Source organism: Salmo salar, chromosome 06 (genome assembly GCF_965601325.2).
Source record: "Salmo salar chromosome 06, fSalSal1, whole genome shotgun sequence".
NCBI lineage: Eukaryota > Metazoa > Chordata > Actinopteri > Salmoniformes > Salmonidae > Salmo > Salmo salar.
Genome location: NC_138296.1, coordinates 94,583,384 through 94,605,161, shown reverse-complemented (window position 1 = coordinate 94,605,161; position 21,778 = coordinate 94,583,384). Strand labels below are relative to the sequence as shown.

General features: G+C 47.2%; 1 protein-coding gene across 2 annotated transcripts in view; it reads left to right on the top strand.

The window, feature by feature from the left end:
• Positions 1-321: 321 nt before the first annotated feature.
• LOC106608329 (zinc finger protein 513) overlaps positions 322-21,778 on the top strand; it is a 36,319-nt gene continuing 14,862 nt past the window's right edge. The window contains exons 1-3 of one of the 2 annotated variants that reach the window (XM_082977092.1): positions 322-547; positions 1,121-1,257; positions 14,868-15,005. In XM_082977092.1, the coding sequence (XP_082833218.1) occupies positions 537-547; positions 1,121-1,257; positions 14,868-15,005 (286 nt within the window). In that variant the 5' untranslated portion in view covers positions 322-536. The remainder of the gene's footprint in view (positions 548-1,120; positions 1,258-14,867; positions 15,006-21,778) is intronic. The other variant, XM_014206217.3, reaches the window with a different exon arrangement.

Below are 21,778 nucleotides of genomic sequence, written 5' to 3'. Positions count from 1 at the left end.
ATCCTTACCTTGGAAGGCCACTGTCTCTGCTCTGATCGCCTCTCTGAGTAATGGGTGTAGTTTTGGCTTAACTGCGTGGGGAAAAAAGAAAGGTTCGTATTTGCTCGTAGTGAGGAAACTCGTAGTGAGGAAACGAGTAACTCTTTACAACACATATTACATTTTATTGACATATTAATGGCCATATACAGGGAAAGAGTAGCAGTGAAATGTCCCTTTTAAATAGGTTGCAAATGGCTGAAATTATTTTTTTAATTAACAGAAAGGCACTCCAAAAATAAAAACTACATGTACCACGAAACAGTCGACCGGAAATGTATTTAGGATGCGGAAACACGTGTAACAGCGGAAGAGAATGTATACAATGGAAATAATTTAAAAAAAAATCAATTAAGTTATGAAAAACACCATTAATTGTCTTTCTTTGTCGCAGGTGCACATAAAAAAAATGGCGGATATCTAGACACAGTCATTTAGATCTCGTTTATGCACGGTTACATGGAGGGTGAAAACGGCTACAATCGAGAGGTTTATTTATGATATTTAGGTAAGTTAGCTTGACGTTAAGTCGGCTAATTTCGCACATACTTGTTTTTTTCTTCTTCTAGAGCTAAGGTTACCTAGCTAACGTTACGGATCTTAATCGTTTTCTACATCCTGTCATTAACTAGCAAGTACACTTTATTTTTTTTAAATATAACAAACTGCACTTAAATTTGAAGCAGTAGTTAGCTAGCTAATATATTTTTCTACTTTTTTGGCCTTTCAGTCATTGATGCTAACATGATTATCTAGATATTTAACATAATTAGATAGCTAGCTGTCTACAAAGGATCATTAAGGGCCGGGAGCAAGTGAGCAAGCTGCTGCAACAACATCCACCGGACAGAGCGATTTGATCTGGCCGCATCCCTTTTTACTCAGCAAGGCTTGCTAATGTTATCTATAATGTTAACAAGGCATTTTAAATCATGGATGTACAGCCGTTACCTAGGTCCGTGTCACGCAGTTGCTAGTTAGCTGTGCCTTTTACCAGAGCTATGTAGCTAGGTGCAATTATGCCCGAATTGCTTAAATGCTTTGGCATATCTGATTGATTTTTATATGTATCTGTGTCTAGAACTACTGGAGAAGCAGAGTTTCCTGGAAAGCAGCATGACCTGATCGTTCCAGAGGTCTTTCAGAAGAGGTGGCAGAAGAGAGAGGTTGACCGGAAGATGCCAAGAAGAAAACAACAGAATCCTCAATCTGTCAAGTGTAAGGGATCAAACTTTCACACTCTTTTTATAGCACAAACAGACTGGTACCCAGGCTATGTATCATTCTATGTTTGGCATATGACAAAGAATACAAAAAGTGGAATGTTATAAAAAAAATAATAAAAAAAACAGGTTTGGATATCAGGCCAACTGCTATATGAATTGGCCCTGTATAGAACAGCGACAGGTTGCTTTTATTCTGTATGCGGAAACAAGCATTATAATGCCATTGTTAATCTTTGTAGTCTTGTCTTACAATATGTCCTGTCTGTGTACACCGACCACCTGATCGTCACATTTGAAATACAGGAACAACCGCATTCATTCACAACATAATTTGTTTACTGGAACGTTTGTAGGGTGTAAACTAATTTGCTAATGTTAACCAACATTACATTTTAGTAATTTAGCAGACGCTCTTATCCAGAGCGACTTACAGTAGTGAATGCATACATTTCATACATTTTCATGTCGTGCATTTTTTTGTTTTTGTACTGGCCCCCCGTGGGAATCGAACCCACAACCCTGGCGTTGCACACACCATGCTGGCGTTGCACACACACACCATGCTCTACCAACTGAGCCAGAGGGAAGACTCGGTACATGGTGAAATGGACATACTGTGTGATTAAAAACCCATCCTACCCCAATAGGCATTTCACGTGATAATCTTTGATGTCCAAAAATGATAAGAAACCATAGTTAGATGAAGCTAATGGTCTACAGGAAATGACTTGAATGTTATTCGATAGCTTATACAAGTCATTTCCCATAGGCTATGCCATCAAATTAAGCTTTACTTATATAGCACATTTAATACATGGAATGCAACAGAATGTGCTTCACAGGACAAAATGAATAACATCTATGAAAATAAAAGCTGAAATATTTACTACACAAACATAAGAGGATTAAAAACAAAAAGCATAACAATAAAAACTGAATGACTAAAAAGCCTCCTGAGGAAAAGCAAAGCTAAAAAGGTGTGTTTTTAAGATCTCATTTTAAATATGTCAAACAGTTTCAGCCCCCTCAGGTTCTCTGGCAGGCTATTCCAGAGGCTGGGGGCATAGTAACGAAAGGCTGCCTCTCCATGCCTTTTGGTCCTAGGCTTTGGGATAGTTAAGGCTAGTGCCAGGGGACCTACTGGGTACATAACTTAAAAGCATGTCTGACATGCAGTACCAGTCAAATGTTTGGACACATTGAAGGGTTTTTTGTTACTTTTACTATTTTTCTACATTGTAGAATAGTAGTGAATACATCAACATGATTAAATAACACATATGGAATCATGTAGTAACAAAGTGTTAAACAAATGAAAATGTATTTTAGATTCTTCCAAGTAGCCACCCTTTGGCTTGATAACAGCTTTACACACTCTTGGCATTCTCTCAACCAGCTTCATGAGGTAGTCACCTGGAATGCATTTAAATTAACAGGTGTGCCTTGTTAAAAGTTAATTTGTGGAATTTCTTTCCTTCTTAATGCGTTTGAGCCAATCAGTTGTGTTGTGACAAGGTATACAGAATATGGTATTTTACCAAATAGGGCTAAGTCCATATTATGGCAAGAACAGCTCAAATAAGCAAAAGAGAAACGACAGTCCATCATTACTTTAAGACATGAAGGTCAGTCAGTCTGGAAAATTTTAACAACTTTGAAAGTTTCTTCAAGTGCTGTGATGAAACTGGCTCATGAGGACCGCCACAGGAAAGGATGACCCAGAGTTACCTCTGCTGCAGAGGATAAGTTTATTAGCGTTACCAACACCTCCGATTGCAGCAGAAATAAATGATTCAGAGTTCAAGTAACAGACACATCAACTGTTCAGAGGAGACTGAGTGAATCAGGCCTTCATGTTCGAATTGCTGCAAAGAAACCATTACTAAAGGAAATCAATAAGAAGAGACTTGTTTGGGCCAAGAAACACGAGCAATGGACATTAGACTGGTGGAAATCTGTCCTTTGGTCTGGAGTCCAAATGTGCTATTTTTGGTTCCAACCGCTCTGTCTTTGAGATGCAGAGTAGGTGAACGGATGATCTCTGCATGTGTGGTTCCCACCGTGAAGCATGGAGGAGGAGATGTGGGGATGCTTTCTTGGTGACACTGTCAGGGATCTTTTTAGAATTCAAGGCACACTTAACCAGCATGGCTACCACAGCATTCTGCAGTGATACACCATCCCATATGATTTGGGCTTAGTGGGACTATCATGTGTTTTTCAACAGGACAATGACCCAACACACCTCCAGGCTGTGTAAGGGCTATTTGACCAAGAAGGAGAGTGCTGGAGTGCTGCATCAGATGACCTGGCCTCCACAATCACCTGACCTCAACCCAATTGAGATGGTTTGGGATGAGGTTGACCGCAGAGTGACGGAAAAGCAGCCAACAAGTGCTCAGAATATATGGGAACTCCTCCAAGACTGTTGGAAAAGCGTTCCAGGTGAAGCTGGTTGAGAGAATGCCAAGAGTGTGCAAAGCTGTCATCAAGGCAAAGGGTGGCTATTTTGAAGATTCTCAAATATAAAATATATTTTGATTTGTTTAACACTTCCTTGGTTACTACAGTACATGATTCCATATGTGTTATTTCACTGTAGAATAATAATATAGAACATAGTAAAAATAAATAAAAACCCTTGAATGAGTAGGTGTGTCAACTTTTGACTGGTACTGTATATTGGGGTGCACAATCGTGGATTGATTTACAAACCAATAGAAGAATCTTAAAATGAATTCTAAAACTCACAGGCAGCCAGTGCAGAGACCTTAAAAGCGGTGTAGTGTTTGCTCTCCATCTGGTCTTGGTCAGTACCCACGCTGCAGAATTCTGTATGTTTTGCAGTTGACCAATTTGCTTTCTCGGGTAGACCAGACAGGAAAGCATTACAGTAGTCAAGCCTGCTTGTAATAAAAGCATGGAGTATCAGCCTGAGAGCGAACAGCCACACCTTGGCAATGTTCCTCAGGTGGTAGAAAGCTATTTTGGTCACATTGCTAATGTGTGATTCAGAGTTTAAAATAACACCTAGGTTTTTTTTTACTTGGTGTTTTATCTTTATTGCCTGTGAATTAAAATGTGCATACAGATTCTCGCGCTGTGCTTTGGTTCCAACAATAAGTACATCGGTCTTGACTTGATTTAGCTGGAGGACGTTTGAGCCATCCAAGTATTTAAATCACTAATAGTCTAATTTATCCGTGTAGCTAAAATCCACTGACACAGAAATGTAAAGTTGTGTATCGTCTGCGTAGCAGTGAAAATCAATGCTGTGCTTTTCTGATAACGTCAAAGACACAGGGAGAATCTCAATTGCATTGCTTTGATTCCTCTCGCCTCCTCAAATCCCGTTGGATGAGAAGGTCAGAGGGGAAGGAGAAAGGATGTGAGGAATCAAGGAAATGCAATTGAGATTCTCCAACAGGAAATGACTTTAATATGGTCTCTTTTTCTCAAATGGTACCCTATTCCCTTCATAGTGCCCTGTGTTTGACCAGGCCCCCATAGGGCTTTGGTCTAAAGTAGTGCACTATATAAGGAACAGGTTGTAATTTGAGACGCATTCATGGTAAAATGCAGGAAGTATCTTGAATATGATAAATGGGGTACATTTCCTGTATCTTATGTCAAACACTTTACCAGGATTTTTTTTTTTTTTTTTTTGTCGATGGCAGCAGATGGGATCTTGTCATTAACATGGACTTGTGCCTTAACCACAGTCCTCATCACCCTCCTACATTAATTTAGCTCGATGACGATTCCCTTTAGTGCAGGGGTCTCCAACCTTTTTCTAGCATGAGAGCTACTTTTTTAAAAAAACGAAACATTTCTGGAGCATTTAAAAAAATATATATATATATAATTATAGCTTTCAAATAGGCACATTCTTCTCTTCAACTCTTCCCATGGTCCTTAGTGTACAATAGAAAGTAGTGCACTGTGTTCTGTCAATAGACCAGGTAAAATAATGATTAATGAGAAACTCTAAAAGGGCCCCTTAAAATTAGACACCCCCCCCCCCCCACACACACACACACATACACACACACACACATACACATACACATACACACACACACATATATACACATACACACACACATACACATACATACATACACACACACACACACACATACACACATGCACACACACACACATGCACACACACACATACATACACACATACACACATACACACACACACATACACACACACATACATACACACACACACACATACATACACATACACACACAAATTCTGTTTTTTTTTGTTTACCCACAACTAAATTGTATGTTCTGAATTCATGTCAATGCTTTAATCACATCAGAAGGTCAACTAAATTGTATGTTCTGAATTCATGTCAATGCTTTAATCACATCAGAAGACACATTTCTTGTGTTTAATTTCCCTTTAATTGTCCATCTGGCCCATTTTTGATTTGTTTATGACAGTGTGTTGGAACACATGAAAATTGCATCTACTTTCAGAATTGTTTGTCAAGCTACTCATAGGTGGGCTGCCAGCTACTGGTAGTGAAAGCTGGGGTTAAAGTTATCTGCGATGGATTTCCATCATATGGATTCTAGAGATCAGTGTAAATCCGCAATAAAAATCTCAGGGGGAATATAGTTGAGCAAGCCAATACTAACTAGCGTTAGCATTCACCTCTTGACTTCAAGTCAATGCGCTAACGCTAATTAGCAATTACGCTAGAGCCAGTTAGCGACTTCCCTTCAAAACCGCACGCACAGACATATAAAAATGGTATCCGCGAGTTCCTCTGACTCTGGGGGAGTAGATAAAGAAGTAGGCCTCGAAATCCTGAAGTATCCCTTTTTTAAACGGTCTAATGAGTGGCGGCGCTCAACTCAACCAGCGGTGTATTACACATACAGGATGCTATGTTACAGTGCTACTAATTCTGTTCAAAGTAAATCAGACTAGCCCCATAGTAGAATAGTTGGACCTATTTGAACTAGTCTGCTTGTTGTTGCATGGTGTATGTGAGGGAGAGAAACCGTATTCTGACAAGCAGTCAATGCACAACTATTCTTAATGTAATTGCGGAAAACACTTTTTAATTTTATTTTTTAAAGCAGATTTGGAAAATGTATTTTACAATTTTTATTTTATTTTGGCTTTTGTTAATGAGTGGGGTCCCAGTTTTTCATCTCTACCTTTAAAAAAATATATATATAAAAAAAAAAAATTATCCGTCAATTTGTGGGTTTGGTATCATTTAACAACTTCAGTTTCAATCATGGTTTAAAAGGCGCTTCGTGGTCAATCTGACGTCTGCATTAGCCGTGTAGCATTTACGTTGTTACGGCCTCTGCAGAAGTCAGGGCATTCACACTTCTTGCGCTTCGCGGAGCAGAGCTGTTGCACAGAACTGTTGTGAAGAAAGTTTTGAAGGAAGTGAGTTTGTTTTATACAGGACCTCCCGTCCTCACCTACCTTCAACCAATCATGCCAATGCGGAGCTATATGGAGACCTCCGAGTTGTTACAAAATTTGAGAGGCGCACGGCAATGCGGAACAGAGCTCAATTTGGTCTCTGCATGCCTCCGGAGGCTTGGCAATTGCGTCACACCCTAAATACGGAGCCTCCGACCACATTTTTCAGAATAGAGCATAAATTGTCTTTTAGGAGCAGCTGCGCAACAAATAGTGACGAGTCGTTCGGCAATGAACGGCTCTATTTGGGGAACGTCGGGAAAAGAATCACACATGTCAAAAGAGCGGTTCATTTGGCTCCCGATTTTTCATACGGTTACTATTGCTTTTTTTTTTGTTGAGCTCCAGACAAAAACATTCTGTGTTTATCTGCAGAACGGCTCTTGATGTGTGTGGTTTGGTTGCATGAAGATGGTAATTCCTCAGTGCAGGAACAACATACAGAACCTTACTGGTCCACGCTCATTTTTTTTTTCTTTTTCGGTACGCAATATTTGTTTTGCAGCCACCTAATACTTTAGTCAGGTAAAAATCTATTTAAACTCGCATAATATATATATATATATATTTTTTTTTTTTTTTTTGGCTTTCAATTAGAGATTTACTGAAGCCTTACTGAATAAAGAGCCATTTTGGAAGCCAAATGGACGTCTTTTTTGTTTTAGATGAACGGAGCCAAATGATCCGGCTCACAAAGACTCAGAACGCCCATCGCTAAGCAACAGAACTCGAAGGGCACAATGGCGTCTGAAAATGGAAATGACATACTTTGTAATAGAAACAAAAAAAACAAAAAAAAACATACTTTTAAACAAAAAAAAACATACTTTTTCGAGTGAATGATAATTTGTAAAAATGTATATTCATAATAAAATAATGATTTATAATATTAATCTGGATGTGCCCAATGGGGTAAATGCAGATGGACAAACCCCATGCTTCAGTTTATGTACATTTTATGGCCACTATGCGTCAGTTGGACGACAGGGGATAATGCTTATTGGTCATAGCACATCTGGGCTCCTGAGTGGCGCAGCGGTCTAAGGCACTGCATCTCAGTGCTGGAGGCGTCACTACAGGCACCCTGGTTTGAATCCAGGCTGTATCACAACCGGCCGTGATTGGGAGTCCCGTAGGGCGGCGCACAATTGCCCAACCCAGACGATGTAGCATACAGATACCTTTAAACCCCTGTGGGAAACGCTGTAGCATACAGATACCTTTAAACCCCTGTGAGAAACGCTGTAGCGCACAGATACCTTTAAACCCCTGTGGGAAACGCTGTAGCGCACAGATACCTTTAAACCCCTGTGGGAAACGCTGTAGCGCACAGATACCTTTAAACCCCTGTGAGAAACGCTGTAGCATACAGATACCTTTAAACCCCTGTGAGAAACGCTGTAGCGCACAGATACCTTTAACCTCTTACATCTAGACGTTCCGCTAGCGGAACACCTGCTCCAATATCCAATGATAGGCGTGGCGCGAATTACAAATTCCTAAAAAATACAAAAACTTCAATTTTTCAAACATATGACTATTTCACAGCATTTTAAAGACAAGACTCTCGTTAATCTAACCACACTGTCCGATTTCAAAAAGGCTTTACAACGAAAGCAAAACATTAGATTATGTCAGCAGATTACCAAGCCAGAAATAATCAGACGCCCATTTTTCAAGCTAGCATATAATGTCACAAAAACCCAGAAGACAGCTAAATGCAGCACTAACCTTTGATGATCTTCATCAGATGACACACCTAGGACATTATGTTATACAATACATGCATGTTTTGTTCAATCAAGTTCATATTTATATAAAAAAACTGCTTTTTACATTAGCATGTGACGTTCAGAACTAGCATACCCCCCGCAAACTTCCGGGAATTTGCTAACAATTTACTAAATTACTCACGATAAACGTTCACAAAAAGCATAACAATTATTTTAAGAATTATAGATACAGAACTCCTCTATGCACTCGATATGTCCGATTTTAAAATAGCTTTTTGGTGAAAGAATATTGCAAAATGTGCTAAGTACATAGCCCAGCCATCACGGGCTAGCTATTTAGACACCCGGCAAGTTTAGCCTTCACCAAAATCAGATTTACTATTATAAAAGTTTGATTACCTTTTGTTGTCTTCGTCAGAATGCACTCCCAGGACTGCTACTTCAATAACAAATGTTGGTTTGGTCCAAAATAATCCATCGTTATATCCGAATAGCGGCGTTTTGTTCGTGCGTTCCAGACACTATCCGAAATGGTAAATCAGGGTCGTGCGCATGGCGCAATTCGTGACAAAAAAATTCTAAATATTCCATTACCGTACTTCGAAGCATGTCAACCGCTGTTTAAAATCCATTTTTATGCAATTTATCTCGTAAAAAAAAGGATAATATTCCGACCGGGAATCTCCTTTTCGGCAAACAGAGGAAAAATCACAAAGACGGCCAGGGCACGCGCCTAAGCCCACAGTCCCTTGATCGGCCACTTGAGAAAGGCGATAATGTGTTTCAGCCTGGGGCTGGGATGACGACATTCAGGTTTTTCCCGGGCTCTGAGCGCCCATGGACGACGTAGGAAGTGTCACTTTAGAGCAGAGATCCTTTGTAAAAGATAGAGATGGCAAAGAAGTTCAAGAAATGGTCAGACAGGCCACTTCCTGTAAAGGAATCTCTCAGGTTTTGACCTGCCATTTGAGTTCTGTTATACTCACAGACACCATTCAAACAGTTTTAGAAACTTTGGAGTGTTTTCTATCCAAAGCCAATAATTATATGCATTTTCTAGTTACTGGGCAGGAGTAGTAACCAGATTAAATCGGGTACGTTTTTTATCCAGCCGTGAAAATACTGCCCCCTAGCCATAACAGGTTAAACCCCTGTGGGAAACGCTGTAGCGCACAGATACCTTTAAACCCCTGTGAGAAACGCTGTAGCGCACAGATACCTTTAAACCCCTGTGAGAAACGCTGTAGCGCACAGATACCTTTAAACCCCTGTGAGAAACGCTGTAGCATACAGATACCTTTAAACCCCTGTGAGAAACGCTGTAGCGCACAGATACCTTTAAACCCCTGTGAGAAACGCTGTAGCATACAGATACCTTTAAACCCCTGTGAGAAACGCTGTAGCGCACAGATACCTTTAAACCCCTGTGAGAAACGCTGTAGCATACAGATACCTTTAAACCCCTGTGAGAAACGCTGTAGTACACAGATACCTTTAAACCCCTGTGAGAAACGCTGTAGCGCACAGATACCTTTAAACCCCTGTGAGAAACGCTGTAGCGCACAGATACCTTTAAACCCCTGTGAGAAACGCTGTAGCGCACAGATACCTTTAAACCCCTGTGGAAAAACAAGGAAACCCACATCTACCGTAGCCAAATCGAACCCTGTTTCCTAGATGGTGCACTACCTTTGACCATTGCCCCATATGCCTCTGGTCAGAAGTAGTGTACAAAACATTAAGAACACCTGCTCTTAACATGCCATAGACTGACCAGGTGAAAGCTATGATCCCTTATTGATGTCACTTGTTAAATTCACTTCAGTCAGTGTAGATAAAGGGGAGGAGACCGGTTAAAGAAGGATTTTTATTTTTTTAAAGCCTCGAGACAATTGAGACATGGATTGTGTATGCGTGCCATTCAGAGGGTGAATGGGCAAGACAAAATATTTAAGTGTCTTTGAACGGGGTAATGGTGGTAAGTGCCAGGCGCACCGGTTTGAGCGTGCCAAGAAACGCAATGCTGATGGGTTTTTCACATTCAACAGTTTCCCGTGTGTATCAAAGAATGGGTAGACATGCAGCCAATTTGACACAACTGTGGGAAGCATTGGAGTCAACATGGACCAGCATCCCTGTGGAACGCTGTCAACACCTTGTGGAGTCCACGACCCTGACATTGATTCTGTTTCTGAAGGCATAACGGGGTGCAACTCAAGATTAGGAAGGTGTTGTTAATGTTTTGTACACTCTGTGCATAGGGCACAGGTCAGATCTCCAGGAATTCAGCTAGGAAATCTGTTCACGAAGTATTCCCACGAATAAAGCCATAACAATCTCATTTTGGAGTATAGCTGTAGTCAATTTGTAGTGTACAAATGATAATTATGCCCAGACAAGAACCGTCCCGCAGCTTAATCTATTTGCTTTGGGAGTCGGTGCCGTTTTGAGACACACCCAGAGGTGTACTGTCATGCATCACTTTCTCCACTAGAGGGCGGGCAGCACTAGAGGGCGGGCAGCACTAGAGGGCGGGCAGCACTAGAGGGCGGGCAGCACTAGAGGGCGGGCAGCACTAGAGGGCGGGCAGCACTAGAGGGCGGGCAGCACTAGAGGGCAGCACTAGAGGGCAGCACTAGAGGGCAGCACTAGAGGGGAGGGCAGCACTAGAGGGCAGCAGAGTTAACTCGGGTCTCTGTGACAGACTGAAAACTACAGGCAGCTGGTGTCATTGACTGCTGGATATTCATTGCTGTGTATATCCATGGTGTTTTTTATTTTTAACATGAACTTTGACAAGTTTGAATTTCTGTCAATTAAGGCAAGCAAAACATGGCTTGATTCATATGAAATGGCTTTCTAACATCGAGTTAAAGGTTAATTTTACATGACACCTTACCTGACACCGTCGACCCCCTCCAATTTGCAAACCGCCCCAATAGATCCACAGACGATGCCATCGCACTGCACACTGCCCTATCCCATCTGGACAAGAGGAATACCTATGTAAGAATGCTGTTCATTGACTACAGCTCAGCGTTCAACACTTTAGTACCCTCCAAGCTCATCATAAAGCTCGGGAACCTGGGTCTGAACCCCGCCCTGTGCAACTGGGTCCTGGACTTCCTGACGGGCCGCCCCCAGGTGGTGAAGGTAGGTAACAACACCTCTACTTCACTGATCCTCAACACAGGGGTCCCACAAGGGTGCACGCTCAGCCCCCTCCTGTACTCCCTGTTCACCCATGACTGCGTGGCCACACGCGTCCAACTCAATCATCAAGTTTGCAGACGACACAACAGTAGTAGGCCTGATTATCAACAATGACTAGACAGCCTACAGGGAGGAGGTGAGAGCCTTGGCAGAGTGGTGCCAGGAAAATAACCTCTCCCTCGACGTCAAACAAAACGAAGGAGATCATGGACTTCAGGAGACAGCAGAGGGAGCATGCCCCCATCCACAACGAGGGGAGAGGGTCAAAAGCTTCAAGTACCTCGGTGTACACAACCTGATTTAATATAAAGAAGGAAATACAATTACTAGGATGTTTTGTTACTTTTCAGGGCATTTAACATTATACAATTCTCTTATATAATGATCGTCTACTGAACAAAAATAGAAACGTAACGTGCAACAATTTCAAAGATTTTACTGCGTTACAGTTCATGTGAGGAAATTCGTCAATTTGAAATATATTCACATGACTGAGAATACAGATATTGCATTTGTTGGTCACAGACCAAAAGAATGTTGAACATCTTATTCCAAAATCATAGGCATTAGTATGGATTTGGTCCCTTCCTTTTGCTCCACTCTTCTGGGAAGGCTTTCCACTAGATGTTGGAACATTGCTGCTATAACAGCCTCCACTCTTCTGGGAAGGCTTTCCACTAGATGTTGGAACATTGCTGCTATAACAGCCTCCACTCTTCTGGGAAGGCTTTCCACTAGATGTTGGAACATTGCTGCTATAACAGCCTCCACTCTTCTGGGAAGGCTTTCCACTAGATGTTGGAACATTGCTGCTATAACAGCCTCCACTCTTCTGGGAAGGCTTTCCACTAGATGTCGGAACATTGCTGCTATAACAGCCTCCACTCTTCTGGGAAGGCTTTCCACTAGATGTTGGAACATTGCTTCGGGGACTTGCTTCCATTCAGGCACAAGAGCATTAGTGAGGTCTGGACACTGATGTTGGGCGATTAGGCCTGGCTCGCAGTTGGCGTTCCAATTCATCCCATAGGCATTCAATGGGGTTGAGGTCAGAGCTCTGTGCAGGCCAGTCAAGTTCTTCCACACTGATTTTTGACAAACAATTTCTGTATGGACCTTGCTTTGTGCACAGGGGCATTGTCATGCTGAAACAGGAAAGGGCCCTTCCAAAACTGTTGCCACAAAGTTGGAAGCACAGAATCGTCTAAAATGTCATTGTATGCTGTAGCATTAAGATTCTCCTTCACTGAAACAACTAAGGGGCTTAGCCTGAACCATGAAAAACAGCCCCAGACCATTATTCCTTCTCAACCAAACTTTTACAGTTGGCACTCTAGAGAACGCGTATCCACTCCAGAGTCCAATGGGGGCGAGCTTTACACCACTCCAGCTTTACACCACTCCAGCTTTACACCACTCCAGCTTTACACCACTCCAGCCGACGTCCATGGAAACCCATTTCGAACAGTTCTTGTTCTGACGTTGCTTCCAGAGGCAGTTGGAACTCGGCAGTTAGTGTTGCAATCGAGGACAGACGATTTTTATGTGCTTCAGCACTTGCCGGTCCCGTTCTGGGAGCTTGTGTGGCCTACCACTTTGCGGTTGAGCCGTTGTTGCTCTTAGGCGTTGCCAATTCACAATAACAGCACTTAGTTGACCCTGGCAGCTCTAGCAGGGCAGAAATGTAACAAACTGACTTGTTGGAAAGGTGGCATCCTATGACGGTGCCACGTTGAAAGTCAGAGCTTTTCAGTAAGGCCATTTCTACTGCCAATGTTTGTCTGAGATTGCATGGCTGTGTGCTTGATTTTTATATATACCTGTTTTATTTATTTTTATTTTATTTGACCAGGTAGGCCAGTTGAGAACAAGTTCTCATTTACAACTGCGACCTGGCCAAGATAAAGCAAAGCAGTGTGACAAAAACACAGTTACACAAACGTACAGTCAATAACACAATAGAAAAATCAATGTACAGTGTGTGCAAATGTAGTAAGATTAGGGAGGTAAGGCAATAAATAAATAGGCCATAGTGGCAAAATAATTACAATTTAGCATTAACACTGGAGTGATAGATGTGCAGATGATGATGTGCAAGTAGAGATGCTGTGGTGCAAAAGAACAAGAGGATAAATAACAGTATGGGGATAGGTAGTTGGGTGTGCTATTTACAGATTTGCTATGGACAGGTACAGTGATCGTTAAAGTTAGAGGGAGATATAAGACTCCAGCTTCAGTGCTTTTTGCAATTCGTTCCAGTCATTGGCAGCAGGGAACTGTAAGGAAAACCTGTCAGTAACGGGTTTGGCTGAATCCACTAATTTGAAGGGGTGTCCACATACTTTTGTGTCTGTGTGTATATATATATATAGTGTTCCTTAAAGGTACGGGTGTGGATCAGAAAACCACTCAGTATCTGGTGTGATCCAACATTTGCCTCATGCAGCACGACACATCTCCTTCACATAGAGTTGATCAGGCTGTTGATTGTGGCCTGTGGAATGTTGTCCCACTCCTATTCCGTGGCTGTGTGAAGTTTCTGGATATTGGCAGGAGCTGGAACACACAAACGTACACTCCGATCCAGAGCATCCCAAACCTGCTCAATGGGTGACATGTCTGGTGAGGATGCAGGCCATGGAAGAACAGTTGCATTCTCCCACACGACACCATTCACCTGGTTGTGAGGCCAGTTGGACGGACTGCTAAATTCTCTAAAATGACGTTGGAGGCTGCTTATAGTAGAGAAAGTAACATTCAATTCTCTGGCAACAGTTCTGGTGGATATTCCTGCAGTCAGCATGCCAATTGCACGCTCCCTCAACTTGAGACATCTGTGACATTGTGTTGTGACACAACTGCACATTTTAGAGTGGCCTTTTATTGTCCCCAGCACAAGGTGCACCTGTGTAATGATCATGCTGTTTTAAATCAGCTTCTTGATATGCCACACCAGTCAGGTGGATCGATTTTTATCTTGGCAGTATAAAGTATAAAATGGCCACTAACAGGGATGTAAATACATTTTATGCAATGAGATAAATACGTTTTATTGTGATTTGTGGAAAATGTTTGGGATCTTTTCTTTCAGCTCATGATTCATGGGACCATCACTTTTTTTACATGTTTAATATTTTTGTTTAGTTATCGATAACGTATGCTAGATGGGGTTGTTGCTCTGTGTTGCAGTGGATTCTGAAGATGGTGTAGTAACCATTGGAGCTCCAGGAATCCTCACCTTGGAGGCAGATTTCCTTCTGGGACACGACCTTGAGTTTTGTGACTCGGACCATGACAAGATCCTAGGCCTGGACGACAAGTACTCAGGTTGGTACTTTTGTAAAATGTATTAAAGCTTTATTTGCCCAGCTTAGTCACAATTAGGTAAAATCTCTCTGGTGTGATGGAAACCTGGGCCTGAATTTATAAAGTCTCTCTGAGGAGAGTCCTGCTGTCCTGGAATCAGTTTAGCACTTCTAATGTGGTGCTTTATTATAGTCGCGTCAAACCGGTATGTTTAAATAAAAAATATCCCTACCACCATACTGTTATCTGACACCAAAGTCGATGACAATTTGGCAAATCAACTTGATTGGAAGTGCACAGCACACTGCCCGCCTCTCGTCATGATCCGTCCTGCCACCCCACCGAGAACTACTCTACCGGATGTTTGACAGGGTCGTTAGCATTAGGGTCATCAGTTATTTATTTTCTCCAGCTCTTGTGTTTTTTTTTTATCCTCTTATGTTTGTGTAGTAAATATTTGCGTTTTTTTTTTTTCTTCCTGTCGAGCACATTGTTGCATTCCATGTCTAAATAAAACTTGATTTGATCTGACAATTTGTTGTTCAGACGTCAGATTAAAACAAGGCCACAGTGTCCATAAAGTGACAATTTGATTTAGATCATTTGGACTGAGTACGTTTGTAGCCGCAACGGTTTAGATTACATTTACAGCTCTCACGTACACATTTCTGCCCAATAAACAATGTGCTTAATTTTTTTGTAGCATTTTTGTAGCAGTGCAATTCAGTTGCTTTGCAACAGGAGCTAGCTCGCTAGTAGGAGGCTGGCTGGCTAGCTCGCTAGTAGGAGGCTGGCTGGCTGGCTCGCTAGAAGGAGGCTGGCTGGCTGGCTCGCTAGTAGGAGGCTGGCTGGCTAGCTCGCTAGTAGGAGGCTGGCTGGCTGGCTCGCTAGTAGGAGGCTGGCTGGCTGGCTCGCTAGTAGGAGGCTGGCTAGCTGGCTCGCTAGTAGGAGGCTGGCTGGCTGGCTCGCTAGTAGGAGGCTGGCTGGCTGGCTCGCTAGCAGGAGGCTGGCTGGCTGGCTGGCTCGCTAGCAGGAGGCTGGCTGGCTGGCTGGCTCGCTAGCAGGAGGCTGGCTGGCTGGCTGGCTCGCTAGCAGGAGGCTGGCTGGCTGGCTGGCTCGCTAGCAGGAGGCTGGCTCGCTAGCAGGAGGCTGGCTGGCTGGCTGGCTCGCTAGCAGGAGGCTGGCTGGCTGGCTGGCTCGCTAGCAGGAGGCTGGCTGGCTGGCTGGCTCGCTAGCAGGAGGCTGGCTGGCTGGCTGGCTCGCTAGCAGGAGGCTGGCTGGCTGGCTGGCTCGCTAGCAGGAGGCTGGCTGGCTGGCTGGCTCGCTAGCAGGAGGCTGGCTGGCTGGCTAGCAGGAGGCTGGCTGGCTAGCAGGAGGCTGGCTGGCTGGCTGGCTGGCTGGCTCGCTAGCAGGAGGCTGGCTGGCTGGCTAGAAGTAGGAGGCTGGCTGGCTGGCTAGCTCGCTAGTAGGAGGCTGGCTAGCTCGCTAGTAGTAGTAGGAGGCTGGCTGGCTGGCTCGCTAGTAGTAGTAGGAGGCTGGCTGGCTGGCTGGCTGGCTCGCTAGTAGTAGTAGGAGGCTGGCTGGCTGGCTGGCTGGCTGGCTCGCTAGTAGTAGTAGGAGGCTGGCTGGCTGGCTGGCTAGCTCGCTAGTAGTAGTAGGGAGGCTGGCTGGCTGGCTCGCTAGTAGTAGTAGTAGGAGGCTGGCTGGCTGGCTCGCTAGTAGTAGTAGTAGGAGGCTGGCTGGCTGGCTCGCTAGTAGGAGGCTGGCTGGCTGGCTCGCTAGTAGAAGGCTGGCTGGCTGGCTCGCTAGTAGTAGTAGTAGGAGGCTGGCTGGCTGGCTAGCTCGCTAGTAGTAGTAGGAGGCTGGCTGGCTGGCTAGCTGGCTGGCTAGCTCGCTAGTAGTAGTAGGAGGCTGGCTGGCTGGCTAGCGAGCTCGCTAGTAGTAGTAGGAGGCTGGCTGGCTGGCTGGCTAGCTCGCTAGTAGTTGAAGGCTTGCTGGCTGGCTAGCTTGCTAGTAGTAGGAGGCTGGCTGGCTGGCTAGCTCGCTAGTAGTAGTAGGAGGCTGGCTGGCTGGCTAGCTCGCTAGTAGTAGTAGGAGGCTGGCTGGCTGGCTAGCTCGCTAGTAGTAGGAGGCTGGCTGGCTGGCTGGCTACCTCGCTAGTAGTAGTAGGAGGCTGGCTGGCTGGCTACCTCGCTAGTAGTAGTAGGAGGCTGGCTGGCTGGCTACCTCGCTAGTAGTAGTAGGAGGCTGGCTGGCTGGCTACCTCGCTAGTAGTAGTAGGAGGCTGGCTGGCTGGCTACCTCGCTAGTAGTAGTAGGAGGCTGGCTGGCTGGCTAGCTCGCTAGTAGTAGTAGGAGGCTGGCTGGCTGGCTAGCTCGCTAGTAGTAGGAGGCTGGCTGGCTGGCTAGCTCGCTAGTAGTAGGAGGCTGGCTGGCTGGCTAGCTCGCTAGTAGTAGGAGGCTGGCTGGCTGGCTAGCTCGCTAGTAGTAGGAGGCTGGCTGGCTGGCTAGCTCGCTAGTAGTAGGAGGCTGGCTGGCTGGCTGGCTAGCTCGCTAGTAGTAGGAGGCTGGCTGGCTGGCTGGCTAGCTCGCTAGTAGTAGGAGGCTGGCTGGCTGGCTGGCTAGCTCGCTAGTAGTAGGAGGCTGGCTGGCTGGCTAGCTCGCTAGTAGTAGGAGGCTGGCTGGCTGGCTCGCTAGTAGTAGGAGGCTGGCTGGCTGGCTCGCTAGTAGTAGGAGGCTGGCTGGCTGGCTCGCTAGTAGTAGGAGGCTGGCTGGTTGGCTCGCTAGTAGTAGGAGGCTGGCTGGCTGGCTAGCTCGCTAGTAGTAGTAGGGAGGCTGGCTCGCTAGTAGGAGGCTGGCTGGCTAGCTCGCTAGTAGGAGGCTGGCTGGCTAGCTCGCTAGTAGGAGGCTGGCTGGCTAGCTCGCTAGTAGGAGGCTGGCTGGCTAGCTCGCTAGTAGGAGGCTGGCTGGCTAGCTCGCTAGTAGGAGGCTGGCTGGCTAGCTCGCTAGTAGGAGGCTGGCTGGCTAGCTCGCTAGTAGGAGGCTGGCTGGCTAGCTCGCTAGTAGGAGGCTGGCTGGCTAGCTCGCTAGTAGGAGGCTGGCTGGCTAGCTCGCTAGTAGGAGGCTGGCTGGCTAGCTCGCTAGTAGTAGTAGGAGGCTGGCTGGCTAGCTCGCTAGTAGGAGGCTGGCTGGCTAGCTCGCTAGTAGGAGGCTGGCTGGCTAGCTCGCTAGTAGGAGGCTGGCTGGCTAGCTCGCTAGTAGGAGGCTGGCTGGCTAGCTCGCTAGTAGGAGGCTGGCTGGCTAGCTCGCTAGTAGGAGGCTGGCTGGCTAGCTCGCTAGTAGTAGTAGGAGGCTGGCTAGCTCGCGAGTAGTAGTAGGAGGCTGGCTAGCTCGCGAGTAGTAGTAGGAGGCTGGCTCGCTAGTAGTAGTAGGAGGCTGGCTCGCTAGTAGTAGTAGGAGGCTGGCTCGCTAGTAGTAGTAGGAGGCTGGCTCGCTAGTAGTAGTAGGAGGCTGGCTCGCTAGTAGTAGTAGGAGGCTGGCTGGCTAGCTCGCTAGTAGTAGTAGGAGGCTGGCTCGCTAGTAGTAGTAGGAGGCTGGCTGGCTGGCTCGCTAGTAGTAGTAGTAGGAGGCTGGCTGGCTGGCTCGCTAGTAGTAGTAGTAGGAGGCTGGCTGGCTGGCTCGCTAGTAGTAGTAGTAGGAGGCTGGCTGGCTGGCTCGCTAGTAGTAGTAGTAGGAGGCTGGCTGGCTGGCTCGCTAGTAGTAGTAGTAGGAGGCTGGCTGGCTGGCTCGCTAGTAGTAGTAGTAGGAGGCTGGCTGGCTGGCTCGCTAGTAGTAGTAGTAGGAGGCTGGCTGGCTGGCTCGCTAGTAGTAGGGAGGCTGGCTGGCTGGCTAGCTCGCTAGTAGTAGTAGGGAGGCTGGCTGGCTGGCTAGCTCGCTAGTAGTAGTAGTACGAGGCTGGCTGGCTGGCTGGCTCGCTAGTAGTAGTAGTAGGAGGCTGGCTGGCTGGCTGGCTAGTAGTAGTAGTAGTAGTAGTAGTAGGAGGCTGGCTGGCTGGCTCGCTAGTTGGATGCTGGCTGGCTGGCTCGCTAGTAGTAGTAGTAGGAGGCTGGCTAGCTCGCTAGTAGTAGGAGGCTGGCTGGCTGGCTAGCTCGCTAGTAGTAGGAGGCTGGCTGGCTGGCTAGCTCGCTAGTAGTAGTAGGAGGCTGGCTGGCTGGCTAGCTGGCTGGCTAGCTCGCTAGTAGTAGGAGGCTGGCTGGCTGGCTAGCGAGCTCGCTAGTAGTAGGAGGCTGGCTGGCTCGCTAGTAGTAGGAGGCTGGCTGGCTCGCTAGTAGTAGGAGGCTGGCTGGCTGGCTAGCTCGCTAGAAGTAGGAGGCTGGCTGGCTGGCTGGCTGGCTAGCTCGCTAGTAGTAGTAGGAGGCTGGCTGGCTGGCTAGCTCGCTAGTAGTAGGAGGCTGGCTGGCTGGCTGGCTAGCTCGCTAGTAGTAGGAGGCTGGCTGGCTAGCTCGCTAGTAGTAGGAGGCTGGCTGGCTAGCTCGCTAGTAGTAGGAGGCTGGCTGGCTAGCTCGCTAGTAGTAGGAGGCTGGCTGGCTGGCTCGCTAGTAGTAGGAGGCTGGCTGGCTGGCTCGCTAGTAGTAGGAGGCTGGCTGGCTGGCTCGCTAGTAGTAGGAGGCTGGCTGGCTGGCTCGCTAGTAGTAGGAGGCTGGCTGGCTGGCTCGCTAGTAGTAGGAGGCTGGCTGGCTGGCTCGCTAGTAGTAGGAGGCTGGCTGGCTGGCTCGCTAGTAGTAGTAGGAGGCTGGCTGGCTGGCTCGCTAGTAGTAGTAGGAGGCTGGCTGGCTGGCTCGCTAGTAGTAGTAGGAGGCTGGCTGGCTGGCTCGCTAGTAGTAGTAGGAGGCTGGCTGGCTGGCTCGCTAGTAGTAGTAGGAGGCTGGCTGGCTGGCTCGCTAGTAGTAGTAGGAGGCTGGCTGGCTGGCTCGCTAGTAGTAGTAGGAGGCTGGCTGGCTGGCTCGCTAGTAGTAGTAGGAGGCTGGCTGGCTGGCTCGCTAGTAGTAGTAGGAGGCTGGCTGGCTGGCTCGCTAGTAGTAGTAGGAGGCTGGCTGGCTGGCTCGCTAGTAGTAGTAGGAGGCTGGCTGGCTGGCTCGCTAGTAGTAGTAGGAGGCTGGCTGGCTGGCTCGCTAGTAGTAGTAGGAGGCTGGCTGGCTGGCTCGCTAGTAGTAGTAGGAGGCTGGCTGGCTGGCTCGCTAGTAGTAGTAGTAGGAGGCTGGCTGGCTGGCTCGCTCGCTAGTAGTAGTAGTAGGAGGCTGGCTGGCTGGCTCGCTAGTAGTAGTAGTAGGAGGCTGGCTGGCTGGCTCGCTAGTAGTAGGAGGCTGGCTGGCTAGCTCGCTAGTAGTAGGAGGCTGGCTGGCTAGCTCGCTAGTAGTAGGAGGCTGGCTGGCTAGCTCGCTAGTAGTAGGTGGCTGGCTGGCTAGCTCGCTAGTAGGAGGCTGGCTAGCTAGCTCGCTAGTAGGAGGCTGGCTGGCTAGCTCGCTAGTAGGAGGCTGGCTGGCTCGCTAGTAGTAGTAGGAGGCTGGCTCGCTAGTAGTAGGAGGCTGGCTGGCTGGCTGGCTGGCTGGCTGGCTCGCTAGTAGTAGGAGGCTGGCTGGCTGGCTAGCTCGCTAGTAGTAGTAGGGAGGCTGGCTGGCTGGCTCGCTAGTAGTAGTAGGAGGCTGGCTGGCTGGCTCGCTAGTAGGAGGCTGGCTGGCTCGCTAGTAGTAGTAGTAGTAGGAGGCTGGCTAGCTCGCTAGTAGTAGTAGGAGGCTGGCTCGCTAGTAGTAGTAGGAGGCTGGCTCGCTAGTAGTAGTAGGAGGCTAGCTCGCTAGTAGTAGTAGGAGGCTGGCTGGCTAGCTCGCTAGTAGTAGTAGGAGGCTGGCTGGCTGGCTCGCTAGTAGTAGTAGGAGGCTGGCTGGCTGGCTCGCTAGTAGTAGTAGGAGGCTGGCTGGCTGGCTCGCTAGTAGTAGTAGTAGGAGGCTGGCTGGCTGGCTCGCTAGTAGTAGGAGGCTGGCTGGCTGGCTAGCTCGCTAGTAGTAGTAGGGAGGCTGGCTGGCTGGCTCGCTAGTAGTAGTAGTACGAGGCTGGCTGGCTGGCTGGCTCGCTAGTAGTAGTAGTAGGAGGCTGGCTGGCTGGCTGGCTAGTAGTAGTAGTAGTAGTAGTAGGAGGCTGGCTGGCTGGCTCGCTAGTTGGATGCTGGCTGGCTGGCTCGCTAGTAGTAGTAGTAGGAGGCTGGCTAGCTCGCTAGTAGTAGGAGGCTGGCTGGCTGGCTAGCTCGCTAGTAGTAGGAGGCTGGCTGGCTGGCTAGCTCGCTAGTAGTAGTAGGAGGCTGGCTGGCTGGCTAGCTGGCTGGCTAGCTCGCTAGTAGTAGGAGGCTGGCTGGCTGGCTAGCGAGCTCGCTAGTAGTAGGAGGCTGGCTGGCTCGCTAGTAGTAGGAGGCTGGCTGGCTCGCTAGTAGTAGGAGGCTGGCTGGCTGGCTAGCTCGCTAGAAGTAGGAGGCTGGCTGGCTGGCTGGCTGGCTAGCTCGCTAGTAGTAGTAGGAGGCTGGCTGGCTGGCTAGCTCGCTAGTAGTAGGAGGCTGGCTGGCTGGCTAGCTCGCTAGTAGTAGGAGGCTGGCTGGCTAGCTCGCTAGTAGTAGGAGGCTGGCTGGCTAGCTCGCTAGTAGTAGGAGGCTGGCTGGCTGGCTGGCTCGCTAGTAGTAGGAGGCTGGCTGGCTGGCTCGCTAGTAGTAGGAGGCTGGCTGGCTGGCTCGCTAGTAGTAGGAGGCTGGCT